The sequence below is a fragment of the Micromesistius poutassou genome (assembly GCF_964030765.1).
Source record: "Micromesistius poutassou genome assembly, chromosome: 20".
NCBI classification, from domain to species: Eukaryota; Metazoa; Chordata; class Actinopteri; order Gadiformes; family Gadidae; genus Micromesistius; species Micromesistius poutassou.
In genome coordinates this window covers 8,998,429-9,017,502 of record NC_140290.1, presented here as the reverse complement: position 1 = coordinate 9,017,502, position 19,074 = coordinate 8,998,429, and the positions used below count along the sequence as shown (strand labels likewise).

Sequence of the window (19,074 nt, the reverse complement as noted above, 5' to 3'; positions counted from 1 at the left end):
ACTCACTGGCAACAGTCCTTTGGTATGGAAAACAGAAAAGCCACACGGGGGCCCTGACGTAGACGGACCCTGGTGTGCCAATCACCGGGGGGGGGGGTGGAGTGTGTTTATTGCAACACATGTTTCAGTTACACATAGCTGGACCCCTCTCCCTCTCCTCTCCTTTATCCCAACCCACACACACACATGCCTCAGACCCCCCCCCCCCCCCCACCCCCAATAAAAGGGTGAGAGATTTCCATGAGGTCAAAGTGACGACTGGACAGGGCTCGGAGGTCCTGTGTGTGAGGGTGAGGGGCTGGACGATGTGGTGGACGTGAAGGTGGTGGTGGGGGTGAGGGGCTGGACGTTGTGGTGGGGGTGAGGGGCTGGACGTTGTGGTGGAGGTGGTGGTGGGGGTGAGGGGCTGGACGTTGTGGTGGTGGTAAGGGGCTACAAAGGTGTTTGTCCCCCTTTGATGAGACAGGCTGTTAGACAGAACCATTAAGACCAGTTCTGTCTGTCTGTCTTTCTATTGGGAGGGCCTTATTGGGAGCCCTCTCTCTTTTAACACTAACACTCTTACCACTAGTCTCAGACACTCATACTGAGTGTCCTGAGTGTGTCTGCTCCATAAAGGAATCAGCCTCATCCATTCTCTGCTCACCAACACACTGGACAAAAACTCACAGAACAAGAACTGAGATACTGGAGGGAGGAGAGCAGATGATGGGGGCGGTGGGTGGGGGTTGTTGGGGGGGTCATTTCCTCTGTCCAGTCACGGTCCCGCCATGTGACCATTGCCATCACAGAAACCCACCACACACTGCCAACATGCTGCTCGCTGCCAAAGATAGCAACCAGCCCGCCTTCGAGTGGCGAGCGCTGGAGAAAGTGGAGTCGAGTTATAAGCCTTCACAGACCACAGCGAGTGGCCTATGGAAACCTCTGTGAAGATGTTCAGTAAAGCGTGTCAAATGATAGGCTTGTGGGGCTTAGCATGTATATAGACCTCTCTATGTACCACTATGGGTAATGATGTGCTGGCTACCAGACCGACGCATAGTCCGTCACCAAGAAAGTGGAAAAAAAAATCATAATTTTTGCTCTTAATCATAACGTTGAGAGCCAAGGAATATTTGATATCAAGATCTGAAAGGAAGAGATCTTGTATATAATATCTGTGTGCTTTTTGGACAGGGTTGCCTATATTTATCCGGATTCAGTGACATATTTGGCTTGCAAACTCACCACTCCATGCATCCAAAACACAGCGGTGTTCACACTGCAGGCTGTTAAAAATCAACAGGCGTCTTACCACCGTCCACAAATTTTTCATGAATGGTTCAACGATGAAAATGGAAGTAGTTTAACATAAATCCACTCCGCTGTAGTGTTAAAGTGTGGAGGAATAGGCGCCACTTAAATCTTAATTTTGGGAGGGATTCCATGTGCATTTTGTTCCTGTTGGCGGGAAGACAAGCGAAAGTCGTATTTCAAATATATAACTTGTTAACTTAAGTTTTGACGCATTTCGTAGCGGGTTAGGGAGGCGCGCTACCTCAAAGCTGTTAAACTGGAATAGTCTTATCTGTTTACAGTGTATGTTTTCCCACGTTCACAAGGCTTAATTTCATTATCCAGCGTCAAAGTCAAAGGCTTTTACGCATCTCTAGCCCCGGGGGCTCAGATTTCTTGCCGTGCCTAATTAGACTGTTCTGCTTTTGGAAACCCCAGCGAGAGAAAATATCTTCCTTACCCATCTGGTGGTTCGAGTCGAAGATGTGTGTCGTGCATCAGTCGGGGGCGGGGCGTGGCGGCGGTGGTGATCCCCGGGTTTATAAGCGCGGAGGTCCTCGCTGCGCGCGGGCAGTGCGTCACACAGATCAGCACGAGCGAAGGATCCCCTTTCACCGAATTATTATTCGCTCTTTAAAAAGGACAGAAATAAGTAATTTTAAGAGTGGTCATCTTCAGCGCAGTCATGATGTCTCTTGATATTTTGTCGTGCCGGTGTTTTAGTTTGTGAGGCAGAACCAATTGTTATTGTTTTTTTATAGGCCTAATCTATTTGGTCTTTTATATTTTTTCGAGTATCTTTCTTGACATTTTCTGCGGTTCTACGTTGCGAGCGGATCCAGAGCAGTCGGGGAATCAAACCGCCCCTATATGGATAAAAGCGCGTCCACATCTGTCAAAGTGGTTCTAGCTGTGCTCAAAGTTTTATTTTAGAAGTTGTTCCCAGCAACAAGCAGAAATGAAATCGGCAGAAGAAGGTAAGCCTCCTATATAAACAGGCTATAGACTGTTATTACGACTGTTCGTTATATATATAACTATAGAACTATAACGGATGCCACTCTGGCCGTATTGTTTTGGCGCCGTCATTCTAGTTATGGTCGGGGATTCGGTTGAATAGTTAAGGTCTGTAGCCTTCATCACTCAGACAAACACGCACACACGCAATACGTCAGCCTATTAGCCCCGACTAGTTTTGCCCATGAACTTGGCCCAGCGTCACAGTCGAGCGGGAGTCATACGAGTACATTGGTCCATCAAATTAAATTGAGTCAGTACATTAGGCTGAAACAGTGGCAGCGTTTATTGCTAGTGGATGTGAGCCCCTCCCTTTTGTATTGGTGTGATGTGGGCGTGGACTTTGGCTATTAACCCTTATTGTTACAAACAACAATATACTCATTTATAAATATAAAAAGGGTCGCACGACAGCAGACTACAGTTTAGTTTCAGTTTAGTCAGTTTAGGCACTGAAATTTTAGGCTAATATTTATTTGAAAAGTTTTATAGCCGTTGCAATGGGATTGGAAGGCCTGCGTAATATTCCCTCCGCCACATTAAATCTATTTATAGAATATAGGATTTTAACCAGACACGTCTTATATACCGTATCACGCAGCGCAATGTTAAAACGCGTTGTTTTCTTTTATTACGAGGAGTCATATACTGCAGCGTTGACGTCATAGGCATATAGTGGTCTTTATGGTCGAGGGGGCCCCCTAATTCTCCTTAATTGAGTGCAGACAGGAGCCACTGTGTGTGTGTGTGTGTGTGTATGTCTGTCTGTTTGTCTGCAGATGTCCCATTAATCTTTAATATCAAGGAGCCAGACTCTCTCTCATGTAGGCCTACCTCACTAACCACAACCCCTGCTCCTGTCGTCCCCTCCTGCTGGGGCCACTGAGTGTGTGTGTGTGTGTGTGTGCGCGCGGCTCTGACCTCAGGCGGGGCCACAGTATAACGTTTTATAAAGAGATCCTCCTGCTCTTAGAGGGCCCTGAGGTTGCTGTTGGAATGCACCCAGTGACCTTCCCCGAAACCTAATAGAATAAAAATAGAATCAAAATAAAAGGCAGAAGAAGTCATACCTCTCAGCGGTCTAATGTTCTGTTGGAAAACTGCGAAATTCGCCAACGAAAGCAAAAAAGCAAGTCCATTTGCGTTTTTCGGTTTGTGTGTTTTTTTGTACCGTTAAGGTCACGGCAGCGTGGGCATAAAGTGGCCTTAATCTGGCACGGCCCAATGGAACAAACACCTGGCCCTGCCCCGGGGTATTTATAGAGCGTGGTTTGTCGAAGGAGGTGTATTTTTAGCCCCTTATTTGCGTCTTAACTACACCTGACTTCCTCTCTGCGAGCAGTGGGCTGCGCAGAGGTGCTGAGCTCGGGTGGTTATGTCATGGCCCGCTCTGCCCGAGTGTGAAGTTACCTTCTGGCTCCAACGCCGACCGACACAGGCGACAGAAAGCAGTTTGTGTCCAGGGTTCTCTCACCGTAAACACGGTTCTTGAGGGAGTTTCAGCGAGTTAAGTTGCTGACCAGTGATCTGCAAGGCATGGTGTTGTCACGCGCTGCAGACACCACCTCCGCTCTGACACCACCTCCGCTATGACACCACCCTCTCGATATCACTTATCAACTGACAGCTGTCACAGCCCCGCCTCTCACAGGCCAGCCAGCCAATCAACTAACCAGAGTGTTTTGATCACAGGGGCCAACAGGATAATATAGTGGTTATTGGTTATTTGACCCACAGCTGAAAGGTTCTGGGTTCCATCCCCACTATTCGCAGCCTATCTGTGGGCAACTTAAATAGCTCATACCTGCACCTTGATGACAAATATCTGAAGTCACTGTAGGTGTCTTTGAATTAAAGCATCTTCTCACTGATTAAATTGACACCTATGAAGCAGTAGGCCTGCTCTGTTATATTATGCTGATAGTCATCATAGTAAATGTTAATCACATGACTCCTAACCACCCTGGTCTGTCTCTCTCCTCAGACGCCTACAGCTACACCCCTAACGTCAGCCTCTCTCTGGCCCTGGGGAGCCCCTGCCTGCCCTCCTCCCAGTACCACGGCCTCATGCAGACCAGCCCCACCATCTCCGTCTCCGTCAGCTACGACGCCGGGGACGACGGCCCCGCCGCCGGCTACTACTCATCCGGGGGGCCCCTGGCCAACGGGGGGGCCCCGGCGCTGGAGAGCCCGCGCATCGAGATCACCACCTACGGCCAGTTCCCCGGCGACGACGACGACCTCGACGGCGGCGGAGACGAGGAGGCGACAGAGGGGGAGAGCTGCCTGCCCCTGGGCAAGCGGCTGAACTCCATTGTGACGCTGACGCTGCCCAACGCCGACGGCTACCGCGACCCCAGCTGCCTCAGCCCGGCCAGCAGCGTGTCCTCGCGCAGCGGCCACTCGGACGCCTCGTCCTACGAGTCGGGCTTCTCCTACCACTACGACCACTCGCCGCAGAACTCGCCGTGGAACTCGCCCAGTGTCTCCCCCAGGGGCTCTACCCTGGCCCTGCCCGGAGGGGACGCCGGTGGCGGCGGGCCCCGGGGCGGCTCCCCGCTCCACTCCTCCCCCTGCGCCTCCCCCGTGGCCGACCCCTGGGCGGGGGCCCCGCGGGGGTCCCGGCCCAACTCGCCCTGCGGCGCCAAGAGGAAGTACAGCTTCAACGGGGGCGGGACAACGTCCCACCCGGCGCGGCCCGCCTCCTTCCCGTACTCCCCCAGCGTCTCCCCGGGACCGTCCCCCCACGGCTCGCCCCGCCTCAGCGTGACAGAGGAGTCGTGGCTGCCCAACACCAACCAGTACACCAACTCGGCCATCCTGGCCGCCATCAACGCCCTGACCACCGACGGTGTGATCGACATGGGGGAGGGCGTGCCCATCAAGGCCCGCAAGACCAGCCTGGACCCCAGCATCAGCCTGAAGATGGAGCCGCGGGGGGGCGAGGGTCTGGGCTCCGGGGGGGAGACACTGGGGGACCCCTCGTGCGGCCGCCTGGCCCTGAAGAAGGAGAGCTACTGCGGGGGGTTCCTGGACGTGCCGCAGCACCAGTACTCGTGGTCCAAGCCCAAGCACTACGTCAGGTAGGATGGGTTCGGTTCCCCGCGGTCTGCATAAAATAAACATAAAATGGGAATACTCCTTTTTCTACCTTTGTTGCACCAAACATCAAAATAAATGACCATCTCCATCCTCCCCCTCTCTCCCGTCTGCCTCCCACCTCCACCCCACTTTCCCCTCTCCTCTCCTCTCCAACCCCCCCCACCCCCAGCCCGTCGCTGCCTGCCCTGGACTGGCACCTGCCCAGCAGCTCGGGGCCATACAGCCTGCAGATGGAGGTGGAGCCCCGCTCCCACCACCGCGCCCACTACGAGACCGAGGGGAGCCGGGGGGCCGTCAAGGCTCTGGCGGGGGGGCACCCTGTCGTCCAGGTCTGCTGCACTACTTAACTCTCTGTGTGTGTGTGTCTGTCTCTCTCTGTCTCTCTGCCTCTCTCTAGCTCTCTCTCTGGCACTCTCTTGTTTACTCATGCGCTCACTCTCTCTTGCTCACTCTCGGTTACTCTTTCCCTCCCTCTCCATATGTCACTCTCTCTCACTCTCTCTCTGCCTCTCTCATTGCCTCTCTCTCTCACTCTCTCTCTGCCTCTCTCATTGCCTCTCTCTCTGCCTCTCTCTCTACCTCTCTCATTGCCTCTCTCTCTCTCTCTGCCTCTCTCTCTCTGTCTCTCTCTGGTGCTCTCTCAATTCCTCTCACTCTCTCTTGCTCACTCTAGCTTTCTCTTTCTCTCCCTCTCTCTATGCCACTCTATCTCTTGCTCTCTCTCTCTCTCTCTCTCTCCTGTGGTTGATTTGACACACACACACACACACACACACACACACACACACGCGCACACACGGTCACACCATTAGTGGGCTGGTATTACAGTCGTGTGACAGGGTCAGAGACGGTCACCTCAGCCTGCTTCCCAGACCCACCAACCCCGGTTACGTCTCACTTTACCGCCTTTTTTTTTCTCTCCTCCTTGACGTCCTGTTGTGTGTTAAAATAGACCGTCTGACGCGGTGGGGGTGATGGTGTGTTTTTCAGATTATGCCCGTCGGGTGGGTCTTTCGTTATGCGACGTTGTCACATTTCTGAATGAAATTCCGTGGGCGGGCCATTAGACAGACCTTGGTATCTGCCCATCTCTCTCGAGTCACGTCCTCTCCAGACGAGGGTGACTCAAACTTTTCCATTGCAGTTTCACTTGCACCGCAGACACTTACATAGTGATGTAGTGTGCATTTGTGTGTGGGTCTGTGTGTGTGTGTGTGTGTGTGTGCTAGTCATTAGCTTCAACCGCTGGAGCTGTAGCGGTCAAGTGTTGGCCAGCTGCAGGGTTTCTGCTCTGCTAGAACGGTTCCCTCAGACTGTGAGATAATGTGCAGGTCTGATGTCAGTTTACACAGAGAGGTAGCCAGTCACTGTGTGTCACTGTGTGTCATGTTACCAATCAGACAAATACGTTCAGAAGGGTTTTATTCAGGGCACGTGGGAGTAAAGAGGAGACGTTTCAGTGCGTTTGAATTTTTTTGGGATGAGCTTTCTTTCAAGCGGCGAGTCCAGAGTTACGAAACGTGACCATTTCCACAAGAAATGTTGCAACCCCTCGTATCAACTGTATTTTAAGGGAGCAAAAAAGGTGCCGTGACAAAGTCGAAATGTCAACAACGCATTTCGAAAAAAAAAACGCAGTATCCAAAATCAGAAAGCCTTTTATATTCAGGAATAGCGTGACTCCTGCACATCTGGTCTTTGGTTTAACTCACGTGAAAGGCCCCCGTAAGGTCCGTGGTTCTCCCGCGCGCCCCCCCCCCCCCCCCCGGTCCAGACGCCGCTCCGCAGGCCCCCCCAAAAACAATGTGGCGCGCTCCAACATCAACCTGCGCAACCTCCGCGCCGCCGGAGCCTTGTTCAGCCTGATTAGGTGCTAATGATTTAATGAAAGTGTGCCGTTGGGGGCTAGCCCTGCGCTGAAACAGAGAGCAGTGTGTTCCTCCTAACGACCCCCTCCTCTCCACCACCGCCGCCGCCGCCGTGGACTGGCCCTCCACCCCCAAATGCACATGCACAGACCTCCCTTTGTTTAGGAACGTTTCCCGTGTGCGTGGTTGACATCATCGCGCTGCGCTTTTTTTGCGTCCTGTGGGGAAGGGGTTGGTGGTGGTGGTGGGAGGGGGGGGACTGCAGAAACCACACGCACGTTTCTGGCAGGGGCCCATACTGCAAACGGGTGGGGGGGGACTTTAGAGATTGTGGGGGCCAGTCCTCTCCTCCTCTTTCTCCCCTCCTCCCCTTCTCCTCCCCTCCTCTCCTCGTGATCCCACCCGAGCCGAGCGGTCCGGTCGCTGGCTCCTGCCCAGTCCAGCGGGCCGGGCCTCCCAGCCTCGCCACTCTGTGAGTCACCGCCCTGCCCACCGCTCTTACACTACACCAGAGAGTCGGTTCTGGATGCTTCTGTTCCCTGTGTGTGTTGCCCACCACCGCTCCAAACTCCACCCTTCCTTCCCTCCCTCCCTCCGTCTCTCCCCCCGTCTCCCCCCCTCCCCTCCTGCCTCTCGGGTCGGGACGGCTGTTCTGTGTTCTCCCTCTGTGCCGCGGCGGGCTGGCGGCCTCCGCTGCACACGCCCTCGCTCCGGCAGCGTTCCGCGGTGGGTTCCCAGGGGAACGCCACAGCTATGCGGGCCGATACAAGCGGTGCCTTGGCGGTGGGAGGGAAATGCCGCTCTGTTCTTGAGTCGGCGCTGTGACTCTGAAGCCTTTCTGGAGTCTAAAACCAGCCCTGGTGCGTGGTACAGGCTCTGTGGGCTGCAGAGGGGGGGGGGAGTGTACGTGTGTGTGCTGTGAGCGCGTGTTTCTTTTCTTTGCGTTTGCTTCTTTAGTCTCGGGTAACTTGGGAGTTAATCATCTTTGAACTTGAAGCCCCTGAGCGGAACAAGTTGCTTGAAAAATATAACACTTTTATCATACCAGGCCACCCTGCTCTCTCTCTTTAATATTGGTGTGTGTGTGTGTGTGTGTGTGTGTGTGTGTGTGTGTGTGTGTGTGTGTGTGTGTGTGTGTGTGTGTGTGTGTGTGTGTGTGTGTGTGTGTGTGTGTGTGTGTGTGTGTGTGCAAGTGCAAGTGCATGTGTGGCGGGAAGCATGTGTGTTTGTAATTTATGCATGGGTGTCTATGCATAAAGGTGTGTGTGTGTCTGGAAGAATGTGTGTGCAGGCTCGCTCTGAATTCAGGGTGGGTAAGAGATAGGATTAGAGAGGATACCCCTCTCCTCCTGCTCCCTACCCGCCTACTTCTCCCTCCTCCTATTCCTCCTCTTCCTCTTCCTCCCTTTTCTCATCCTCCTCTTGCCTGGCATGAGTCTTTGCATTCCTCTGGTGGGTGATAACGTGAACTGAGGACCTAGGAGGGGCCGCTGAACCGCCCATGTCCAAGAACCGGCAATACATGCAGGCAGACTACAGTTCTATGAGTTTAGGTGTGTTTATAGTACTCAGACTAAGGTACTCTACGTACTACACACAGTTCAGGTGTGTGTATAGTACTCAGACTAAAGTACTCTGAGTACTATACACAGTTCAGGTTTGTGTAAAGTACTCTGACTAAAGTACTCTGAGTACTATACACAATTCTCAACTGTACTACATTACTTTGTCTATATTTTATACCCCATAATATATACTGTATATGTTATTAGAATTTTATTATTATAAATTATTTTGTATTTATTAGAATTAAATAGTCAACAATATAGAATACCCAGACTTTGATATATATTCAAAGTCATCAAAAGTTTGAGTAAGTGGTAGAACAGCATCGAATGCTGTTCTTGTAGGTGTGGAATCTAAAGTTTACTCTTATACCTTATACCTTTAATACACTTCAACTTTTAAGATGAAGTATTCTTGTGGAGCTGAGTCTGAATGGTAACTGGTAGCAGGTCATCTGTAATCTGTACCTGATTACATATTCACCAGTAAACACAGCCGGCTATGAGCCCACGAGCTAACCTCTCTAGCGACCACGCCCTCCTTGTTGCCTAAACAAACAGCATCACTAGGCAGCTAACCATTTCCTTACACAAATACACACTGCTCTAGGACGCTGCTACGGCCCTCCCTCCAAATCACATGTTGGGCTTCTCCTCCAATGTTATTATGGGATGGCCAGCTCTTTACCATCAGCCCAACCGAGTTTACCAACACTTTCTAACGGCCTGGTGTGTGTGTAGCCACCGCTAGCTTCTGGGCTAACAGTCGATGAGTAAACAGTCTGAGATTTTCTCTCATCTCGCTCCACCGCGCTTCGAGGACGGACAGAGATAGAAACTGTGGTAGTTTTTCTATTTATTTATTTGTTTCATTTATTTTATTGTATTTATTTTTCGGGCCAGGATGATGAATTTATCGAGCAGGCTACAGTTTGTGTTTACATTTTTTATGGAACCACCGTGGTTTGTTTTGACATACCAGGACCCAACCCATCCATACACACACACACACACACACACACACACACACCGCCCACCCAGCCACCCACCCCCCCCCCCCCCAACCCGCCCTTCCTCGTCTAATTTCTCACCTGTCACAGTGTATGGATAACACACATAGCTCTCAGTAGTTGCCTCAGCTCTCCGGTTTCAAGTCTGCCGCTGCTCCGCCTGGGTGGCTGATGTCATTCTGGGGGTGGGGCAGGGGGGGGCAGGGGCTCTGGGAGCTGTCAGAGAGCTGCTGTGCACGGCCCTGCTCAGCTCCGCTCCAACAACACGCTCTCTGAACCGTCTCCAACCCCCAAATCCTGCAGGGGCTCCTTTCACTGGGTTTAGATAGAGATCAGGGAAAGCTCCTCTCGGACCCCCTCCCCCTCCTGCACCTCCTCCTCCTCCACCACCACCTCCTCCTCCCCCCCTCCTCCTCCTCCATCTCCATCTCCTCCTCCTTCTCCTCCTCCTCCTCCTCCACCCTCTCCTCCTCATTCTCGTGCTCTTCCTCCTTCTCCTCTTTCTTCTGGTTCCTCCCCCCCCCCCCCCCCCCCCCTTCCCCTACTGCTCCTCCTCCTCGCCCGACCCCGGGTTCATAGCAACAGCTTAGGCCTGTCCCCAGTTACCGCTGCCTTCACAAATCACACGGCAGTTTGTTCCGGGTGGTTCCCTGAGCTCCGCAGGGCCGCGGGGGGCTACTGTTGAAGCCCCTCACACACGGGTTCAGGCCCAGGGTCTGCTCCTTGAAATGTAATGTGGGTCAAACTCCAGGAGGAAGTGGTGACGTTATACGATACGGCGGCTGCTTGTTGTTTTAATGATGATGTGTTTTGTGTTGGTTTTTGTTGGAGGAGAAGGACTAACCGTGACTGTCTGTCTGTCTCTCTCCCTCTTCTCTCATTCCCTCTCCCTCTTCCCTTCCTCTCTCTCCATCTCTCTCTCTATGTCTCTCTATCCCTTCCCTTCCATTCTTTCCCTCTTTCCTTCCTCTCTCTCCATCTCTCTCTATGTCTCTTTCCCTCCCTCCTCTCTCCCTTTTCTCTTCCTCTCTCTCTATGTCTCTCTCCCTCTTCCCTTCCTCCCTCTCTCCCTCCCTATGTCTCTCTCCCCTGGCCGCAGCTCCATGGCTACATGGAGAGCGAGCCCCTGACGCTGCAGCTCTTCATCGGCACGGCCGATGACCGGCTGCTGCGGCCCCACGCCTTCTACCAGGTGCACCGCATCACAGGCAAGACGGTGTCCACGCCCAGCCACGAGGCGCTGCAGAGCAGCACCAAGGTGCTGGAGATCCCCCTGCTGCCCGAGAACAACATGCGGGCCCTGTGAGTACCCCGTGAGCCGCCGACGGAATGTGTGTGTGTGTGTGTGTGTGTGTGTGTGTGTGTGATCACAAGCATTGCTGCGATCAGGGGAGGGAGGGGGAGGGCGCGTAAGGCCACAATCTTTTAGCGGTGTGTACGGGAATGGGTCTGCGGGCCTCCTACTCATCCGACGGATCTCTGCGTAAGCAGAAGAAGGATTTGAAAGTAAGTATTGAAATCATCAAATCTCATAAGCTGGCTTGTCCGCGACGACCGAAAAGGATGAAAAGCCCATAGAGATATAATCTGCGTGGGTCCTGTGTTTCTGTGTGTCACACAAATGCACATGCAGGACCCTGTGAGTGGTACCAGAGAGCAGCCTCTCTCTCCCTCACCTGGCCCTACGTCGTACCCCATGTCCCCACATTCCCAGGTCTCCAGAATGAGGTCCCCAAGATCAGTATTACGTCTCTCTGTGTCCTTCTGCAACATCCAATGCACTTCATACAAATGTTAGTGCAAGCCCGGCTGGTCCTCAAAGCAGGCCTCCGCAGCCTTGGGGTTGTCCCCACAAAGCAGGGTCCCCACACTGTTGTGATGACGTGTTCCTGGGTGATCCAACGCATATCATCCCACTCTCCTTCCATGGTGATGTGCACAATCATACGTACGAGTCTGTGTGTGCTAGCACCACATCTGAATATATGCTGATGTGAGGAATATCTTCTGTATGTGTGCACGTGTAAGTGTCTGTGATTGTGTATGTGTGTGTGTGTGTGCGTGTGTGTGTGTGTGTTGTCTCCTCTCGGCGCGGCCTGCTCTCTGTACTCTGGGGGGTGGGTTTCCCATCTTGTGAGTGTGAGGGATCAGGTTACCTAGGGAACCACAGGGCTTCCATCAGGGACCTGGGCCCGGTCTGGGGCGCTGCCAGCAGCCAGTAGCAGTCTGCTAGACTCAGCGTTTTCTCTCCTCTTTAATGGATGTAACACATAACGCCCCCCCCCCCCCCTCCACACACACACACACACACACACACACACACACACACACACACACACACACACACACACACACACACACACATAGAGACACACACACACATAGAGACACACACACACACACACATAGACACACACACACACATACACACACAGACACACTTATATAACTGCTTCACTTGGGGATTGGGTTGCTCTCTGTCTCTCCTTTTCTGTCTCCGTCTCTCTCTCTGTATCTGTCTGGCTGTCTCTCTCTCTCTCTCTCTTTCTCTGTCAGTTGCACCCTCTGTAGTACTGTCTGTGTCTTTCACTCTCCTTCTCTTTCTCCCTTGCTTCCTCCCTCTCCACCTCTTCCTATCTCACCCCTGACTCCCCTCTCTCCCTTCATTCCTCTCTCCCTTCTTTAGTCTCTTCCATCTCCTCTCTCTTTTATCCCTCTCTCTCTCTCTCTGTCTGTCTGTCTGTCTGTCTGTCGGTCTGTCTGTCTGTCTGTCTGTTGCCTCCTCTCTAGCTCTGTCTGTCTCTCACTCTCCTCCCTTGCTTCCTCCCTCTCCACCTCTTCCTATCTCACCCCCGACTCACCTCTCTCCCTTCTTTCCTTTGGTCTCTCTCATCTCCTCTCTTTTTTCTCCTGCTCTCTCACTTTCTTTCCCTTTCGCTGCCTCTCTCGATCCTCTCTTTCCTCTCTCTCTCTCTTCTCTCTTCTCTCTCTCTCTCTCTCTCTCTCTCTCTCTCTCTCTCTCTCTTCTCTCGCTCTCTCTCTTCTCTCTTCTCTCTCTCTCTCTCTCTCTCTCTCTCTCTCTCTCTCTCTCTCTCTCTCTCTCTCTCTCTCTCTCTCTCTCTCCCCGGGGTGTAGTCATTAGAGTGAACATCGGCGGCCGTGCTCTGATGTTGATTCATGTTGACTCGTCGGCTGGTGTGACGTGTGGAGGGTTTACGAGGTGGTACGAAACGTGGGATATTTCGCTGAACGGCCAGTTTGTCGTGATTTAGGAAGACGGCTTTAGGTGCAAAACAGAAATACAGCGTGGAATTAATCACGTTCAGTTGAGAACCTCCCGTGCTTTTTACTCCTCTGTATTTAGCCGCCATGGTTGTGGGTTAATAGAAAACGTTACGGTTGACAGTTTAGATCCATTCCAGGTTTGAGCACAACCAGCAGCTCAGAAAGAACAAATGCCTATTTTATGATATCGGCTCCACAGCTGGCTTTTTGTTTTGCTACGTTGCCCTCTGTCCAGCAGGCTAACCCGCCGTCTGTTCTGCTTCAGACCTGAGCGACAGGAGAGTTGTACATCATAATAACAATAAACTTCAACCAAACTCTCTCTAGTCCTCGGGAAACCCCCTGACCCCTGACCTCAAACCAAGAACCTCCCGGAAACATTGTCACGTTCAAACATTCACAGTTTGTAATATCCCAACGCCTTTTTGGAGGATCTGTTTCTCGTTGAAGGCCTCGAGTCAACACAACGTTTTGCTGTATTAAAATGATTAAACAGCGATGAAATGTCCCGGTAAGTTCCCAGCGTAGCGTGGGTCCGTGCAGGCGACATCTGGAGCTGCTTGCCTCAACACCTGAAGGCTTCTGCTCCTCTGGTGGAGCCGACTGGAGGAGAAATGCTAGGGAGTGTCACACAGTGTGCTACAGTTGACGTTAATATCATAGCTAGGAATGTGCGGTGGATTAAGTGGCTTGTTGAGGGAAAAGTCCAGTACGCCGAAAGTGTGAAATGTTACAGTCCAACCGTGCGGACAGGGAGGGTGTTATTGGGAGGTTTAATAAGATGTTGAAGAATGACTGAAACGTACTGGACTATATCTTCATTAGGCACGGTTTGACGTCAGGTTTTTCTTCGGACAAATGCGACACGGGATGAGAGCGATAATTAGAGATCCATCTAATTCCTCTGGTGGGAAAAGTAAATTCTTATCCAACCAGATGATGTTGTGTTTACTAACTCTAGACATTTTCTTTCGGCTTTTTTCGCAGAATTGACTGCGCCGGAATACTGAAGCTTCGTAATTCGGACATCGAACTTCGGAAGGGTGAGACGGACATCGGACGGAAGAACACGCGTGTGCGCATGGTGTTCCGCGTGCACCTCAACCAGCCCACTGGCAGGACGCTGTCGCTGCAGGTGGCGTCCAATCCCATCGAGTGCTGTGAGTATGTCTTCGGACGAAGAGCGAAAAAAGGTCCAATCATTTAAACGATTGAATTCAGTGGTGCTATTCAACGATTCAATTCAACAATTTGATTTCCAAAATACAGTATAAACGATTCGACAATCAAAGCTATTCGACAATTACAATGCTCCAACGATAAAAACGATTCAACAAATAAAACGGTTAAATGTTCAACTCAACGATAAATAAAAAACAAATTACACGATTAAATCTGCAAAATGTTAAAATGTTTAATGTCTTTGTAAAACTGTTGGAAAATAACAATTCAATGAATAAAACAGTTCAGTTTTACAAACAAACAAAAACAAAAATCAACGGATTAACAGTTTTTGCTGAACCTTTTGAAATCGCCCGCAGCCTGAAGAGGAACATCTGATCTCCCACATCTGCTGCGTGTTCGCTTGGCGCATCGTGTGTCTGTTTAATACTGTTGGCCGACCCAGCTCTTTCTCTGGATCAGCACCATTGACTCTCTGCTGCTCTCCATTTGACCCGGCAGTAGAGTGGGACGAGTCCAGGCAGATTTACCACTCGGCGCGGTTCTGGCAGCCGGGGACGCCATTGACACAGAGTCTCTTGAGCGAGATCAGAGACAGTAGTTCAACAATGATCTCAGCTACTTGAAATAAACCATTGTTTTATTTGTTGAAAACCTGCCACTGAGCAAAACGTTTTTTAACTCAATTTAAGTTTAATTTCTTTAGTGGTCTGCATCCGTCTTTAAGAGAGGAACGGACAGAGAGAGAGAGAAAGGTCCGTCTCTGGGCCAAGAAGGAGGATGAGTTCACGGATAAAAATGCATAATGTTTACTAAGCCAGCATTAAATAAAAGACCAATCGTAGCTTTTTTTTTCAATAATCTTTACCGTGTGTACCTTATTCATCGAGTGAGTCAGGATCTATTTCACAATAACAGCGCTTCTTCCACCAACAGCTGGTCTTCTTGGCAGCAACACGCTGGAGAAAGTCTACGATAGTGAAATAGATAACTTTCAAGGTCGTATTAACTTTCGCACAAAAAAAGCGAAGAAAGTTCAGGAAAGACAGAGAGAGCGAGAGAGAGAAAATATTGACATAGAACAGACGAATAATAGCGGTAATTGGAAAGGGAATCCCCAGCTGAAAGGGAATGAAGATTCTTTCCTCTCATTGAGGGCACTGAGACAGGGCCATTATAGGACAATGCAATGAGAGCCAGCTAATAGCTAGCTATGAGAGCTAGCCGGTGATTCACTGGATGCTCCGGTTAGCATGGGGAGTGGGTGACTGTTGGCGCAGCCATCGCAGTGATTACTCTCACTCCTGCTCTTGCTCTCGCTCTCTTACTCTGTCTCTTTCTCTTAGACACTCTCTCTCTTTCTCGCTCACCCTACCTCCCTCTCTCCATTTAGCTCTCTTTCTCTCATACACTGTTTCTTTCTCTTTAATATTTGTTTAATATTTACTCTCTCCCCCTCTCTGCCTCCCCCTTTCTACCCCCTCCAAATCTCTCTCTCTCTCTCTCTCTCTCTCTCTCTCTCTCTCTCTGTCTCTCTCTCTCTCTCTGTCTCTCTCTCTCTCCTTGTCGCTCTCTCCTTCTCTCTCTCCCTCCCTCCCTCCCTCCCTCCCTCCCTCTATTATGTTTTAATTTACTCTCTCTCTCTCCCCCAGCCCAGAGATCCGCCCAGGAGCTGCCCCTGGTGGACAAGCAGAGCCTGGAGACCTGTGTGGCCCCCGGGGGCCAGAGGATGCTCCTGAATGGACACAACTTCCAGCAGGACTCCAAGGTGCTGTTTGTGGAGAAGGCCCAAGGTAGGACGCCCCTCTGTGTGTGTGTGTGTGTGTGTGTGTGTGTTTAAGTGTGTGTATTTGTTTCTGAATGATTCTGTGAGTGTGTCTGCTCTTGTATATGAGTGTGTCTGCATGAGTGTGTATATATGTGTGTGCGCCTGTGTCTGGGTCTGTTTGTGTGTGTGTGTGTGTGTGTGTGTGTGTGTGTGTGTGTGTGTGTCTGCGTCTGTGTCTGCGTCGGTGTGTGTGTGTGTGTGTTTGTCTCCGTCTGTGTGTGTGGGGTTGTGTGCGCCTGTGTCTGTGTCAGGGTGTGTGCAAATGATTTTGCGTGTGTGTGTGTGTGCGTGCGTGTGCATGTGATTGAGTGTGTCGGTGGGGTATTTTCTCTTCTCACATGCACATCTGCACACGCTCGTGTGGGCGTTATGTGTGTGTGTGTGTGTGTGTGTGTCTCCCTCTCTCCCTCCCTCCCTTCACTGGAGGAACCCCAGGACCCCCCCCCCTCCCCTCCCTCTCTCCACCGTCAAGATACCCTCCGCCGAGCCAGAACGCCACATGTGGTGCACATTAATGCGCTGTATTTTTAACCCAGCAGATTTACATTTCCAGAAGTTTCCATTGCCTGTTCCACAGAGGAATGGATCACAAAGGCAGCACGTGCGTGTGCGTGTGCGTGCGCGTGCGTGCGTGTGTGTGTCTGTGTCTGTGTAGCAGTGTGTGTGTGTGTATGTGTGTGTGGGTCTGCCTGTGTGTATCAGTGTGTGTGTGTGTGTGTGTGTCTATCAGTGTCTGTATGTGTGTGTTTATCTGTGTGTATGTGTCAATGTGTCTGTGGGTGTGGCTTGGTATGCATTTAGACCCGTGTGTGGGTGCGTGCTTGCATGCGTTTGTGTGTGTGCCTGTGACAGCTTGTGTGTATGCTTGGCAGTGTGTGTGCGGTGGCAGTGTGTATATGTGTGTGCACGCGTATGGCAGTGTGTCTGTGTGTGTGTGCGCGCGCATAGCAGTGCGTGTGTGTGTGTGTGTAATGCCTTCTCCGGGTATTTGTTTCTCCGTCTCCCCGTCTTGAAGTCATCTGAGTCTGAATGGAAGCGGCCCGACAGATGTTGACGCGGGGGCCCCGTTAACAAACAGCAATTTCCTTGATTAGCTTCAGAGGAGCAACGTGAGGCAGGGCCTCCAACACGTGACCTCCTGATTGGCTTGCAGGCTCGGGGGGGAAGCCTTCCGATTGGTCCACCTGTCGGAGCTAAGGAGACGCCCCCCACCCCCCCAGTTCCTCTGACACTGAGCTTGTTTATCACAACACAGTTATCCTCCCTCTTCTCAACTTGCATCCAAATCCAAAAAAAACCTTTGCTTTGTATTTTTGTGTTGTGCGTTTTTTCCTTCCAAACGGAAGCGTTGTGTGTTTGTTAGTCTAGCACTGAGCGGGGGGAAGACATTAAGCGACCGTCGCCACTCGATGGCTCCTCGCCATTCTGGTATCAATAGTTCTGTTGTGTTCCGCCTCCGGGGGCCCCGGGGGGCTCCAGAGGGGTGTGAGGCCCAGCTCGGGGCCCCTCCGGCTAGGGGCCCCCAAGTGGTAGTGGTGAGCTTGGGGCCTCTGTGTAATGTGGGCTGTGTGCTGTGTGCTGTGCAGCAGTGGTGTGTGTGTGTGTGTGTGTGTGTGTCTGTGTGCACGTGCGTGTGTGTGTGTGTGTGTGTGTGTGTGTGCGCGCATGTGTGTGTGTGTGTGTGTTTGCCCTCTTGTTTTTGACGAGGGCTTCCCCGTCTCTGGCAGCGGCTGCACGTTCCTGGGCAACATGTCCATGGAAACACCCAGAGGCCAGGCTTCCACAACAACTAGTCCTCCTCCTCTCCCCCTCTCCGCCTCTCCTCCTCCGGCTCTCTTCCTCTCTGTCTTCCCTCTATCCTTCCACTCCGCTATCCAAGGTCACCCCAAAGCCTCTGTCTCCCGAATCCGGTTGGCAGATAGATGAACGGATAGATGGATAGATTAACAGATGAATGAATGGGTAGATGGATAAGAAGATAGTGAAGTGGGAATATGGATAGGAAGATACGATTTTACTTTATAAATCAAAGACGATAGATGGATCGATAGATCGAAAGGTACATAGATGGATGGATGATGGATAGATAAATAGATGGATGAATGATAGATGTGTTGATGAACAATGGATGGAGGGATAGATTGAGTCTGATGGAAAGACGGATGGATCCGGGCTTGGATTCCAAAAAAGCGGCTCTCATTCTCACCAAAATGAAATTAGTCTGTTTTCCTTTTCGTTTATAAACCACACATGATCCCTCCTCCCCTCTCCATGTTTGTCTGGCCCGTGCCAAAGCAGTGGTCTGAGAGAGGCTTTAATGATTGGCTCGTGAACCCGGTGTGGTTAATTCCGCTGCTCCGTGGAGCCGAACCCTTTCTATTTGACCAATTTTTCCTTCAATTCTTTTTCCAATAAAGACTTCCCACACCGCCATGAGGCAGAGGCAGCAGTGGGGCAAGCAGAAGAACAAAGAGCCCTCTGTGCTGTTGTGCGTCCTGTGTGCTGTTGTGTGTTTACGGGCATCAGGACACATGTGCGATGTTGACACAGAAGTCACCCCCCCCCCCCCCCCCCCCCCTCTCGTCCTTGTCTCACCCCTCTCTCCGTCCCTCCTTCCTTTGCTCCCTGTCTCACCCCTCCGCCCTCCCCCCCCCCTGCTACTGTTTATATCCCCTCACAAGCTAGCTGTCTCACCCCACAACGGTTTCCCTGCCTCACCCCTATGTTGCTATATAGCTGTTACCTCACCCGCCGTTTCACCCCTTCTCTCACTCCTCATTACCCTGTGCACACCACTCTCTCCCACATCCATAGTGTACCTGTCTTCCCACTTTACCTCCCCCTTCCCGGCCCCCCCAGCTGCCGCCCCCTCTCTCAGCTTGTTTCAACTCTCAACTTGTTGTGTCCGTCGGGCCCTTAATAACTGCTGCAGTCCCAAA

General features: G+C 51.7%; 1 protein-coding gene across 1 annotated transcript in view; it reads left to right on the top strand.

The window, feature by feature from the left end:
- Positions 1 to 1,890: 1,890 nt before the first annotated feature.
- The window catches only part of nfatc1 (nuclear factor of activated T cells 1), a gene marked incomplete at its 3' end in the record, with an annotated part of 39,071 nt that continues 21,887 nt past the window's right edge, over positions 1,891 to 19,074 (top strand). The window contains exons 1-6 of the mRNA XM_084484559.1: positions 1,891 to 2,255; positions 4,280 to 5,378; positions 5,567 to 5,726; positions 10,940 to 11,142; positions 14,113 to 14,285; positions 15,960 to 16,100. Of these exons, the coding sequence (XP_084340685.1) occupies positions 2,237 to 2,255; positions 4,280 to 5,378; positions 5,567 to 5,726; positions 10,940 to 11,142; positions 14,113 to 14,285; positions 15,960 to 16,100 (1,795 nt within the window). The 5' untranslated portion in view covers positions 1,891 to 2,236. The remainder of the gene's footprint in view (positions 2,256 to 4,279; positions 5,379 to 5,566; positions 5,727 to 10,939; positions 11,143 to 14,112; positions 14,286 to 15,959; positions 16,101 to 19,074) is intronic.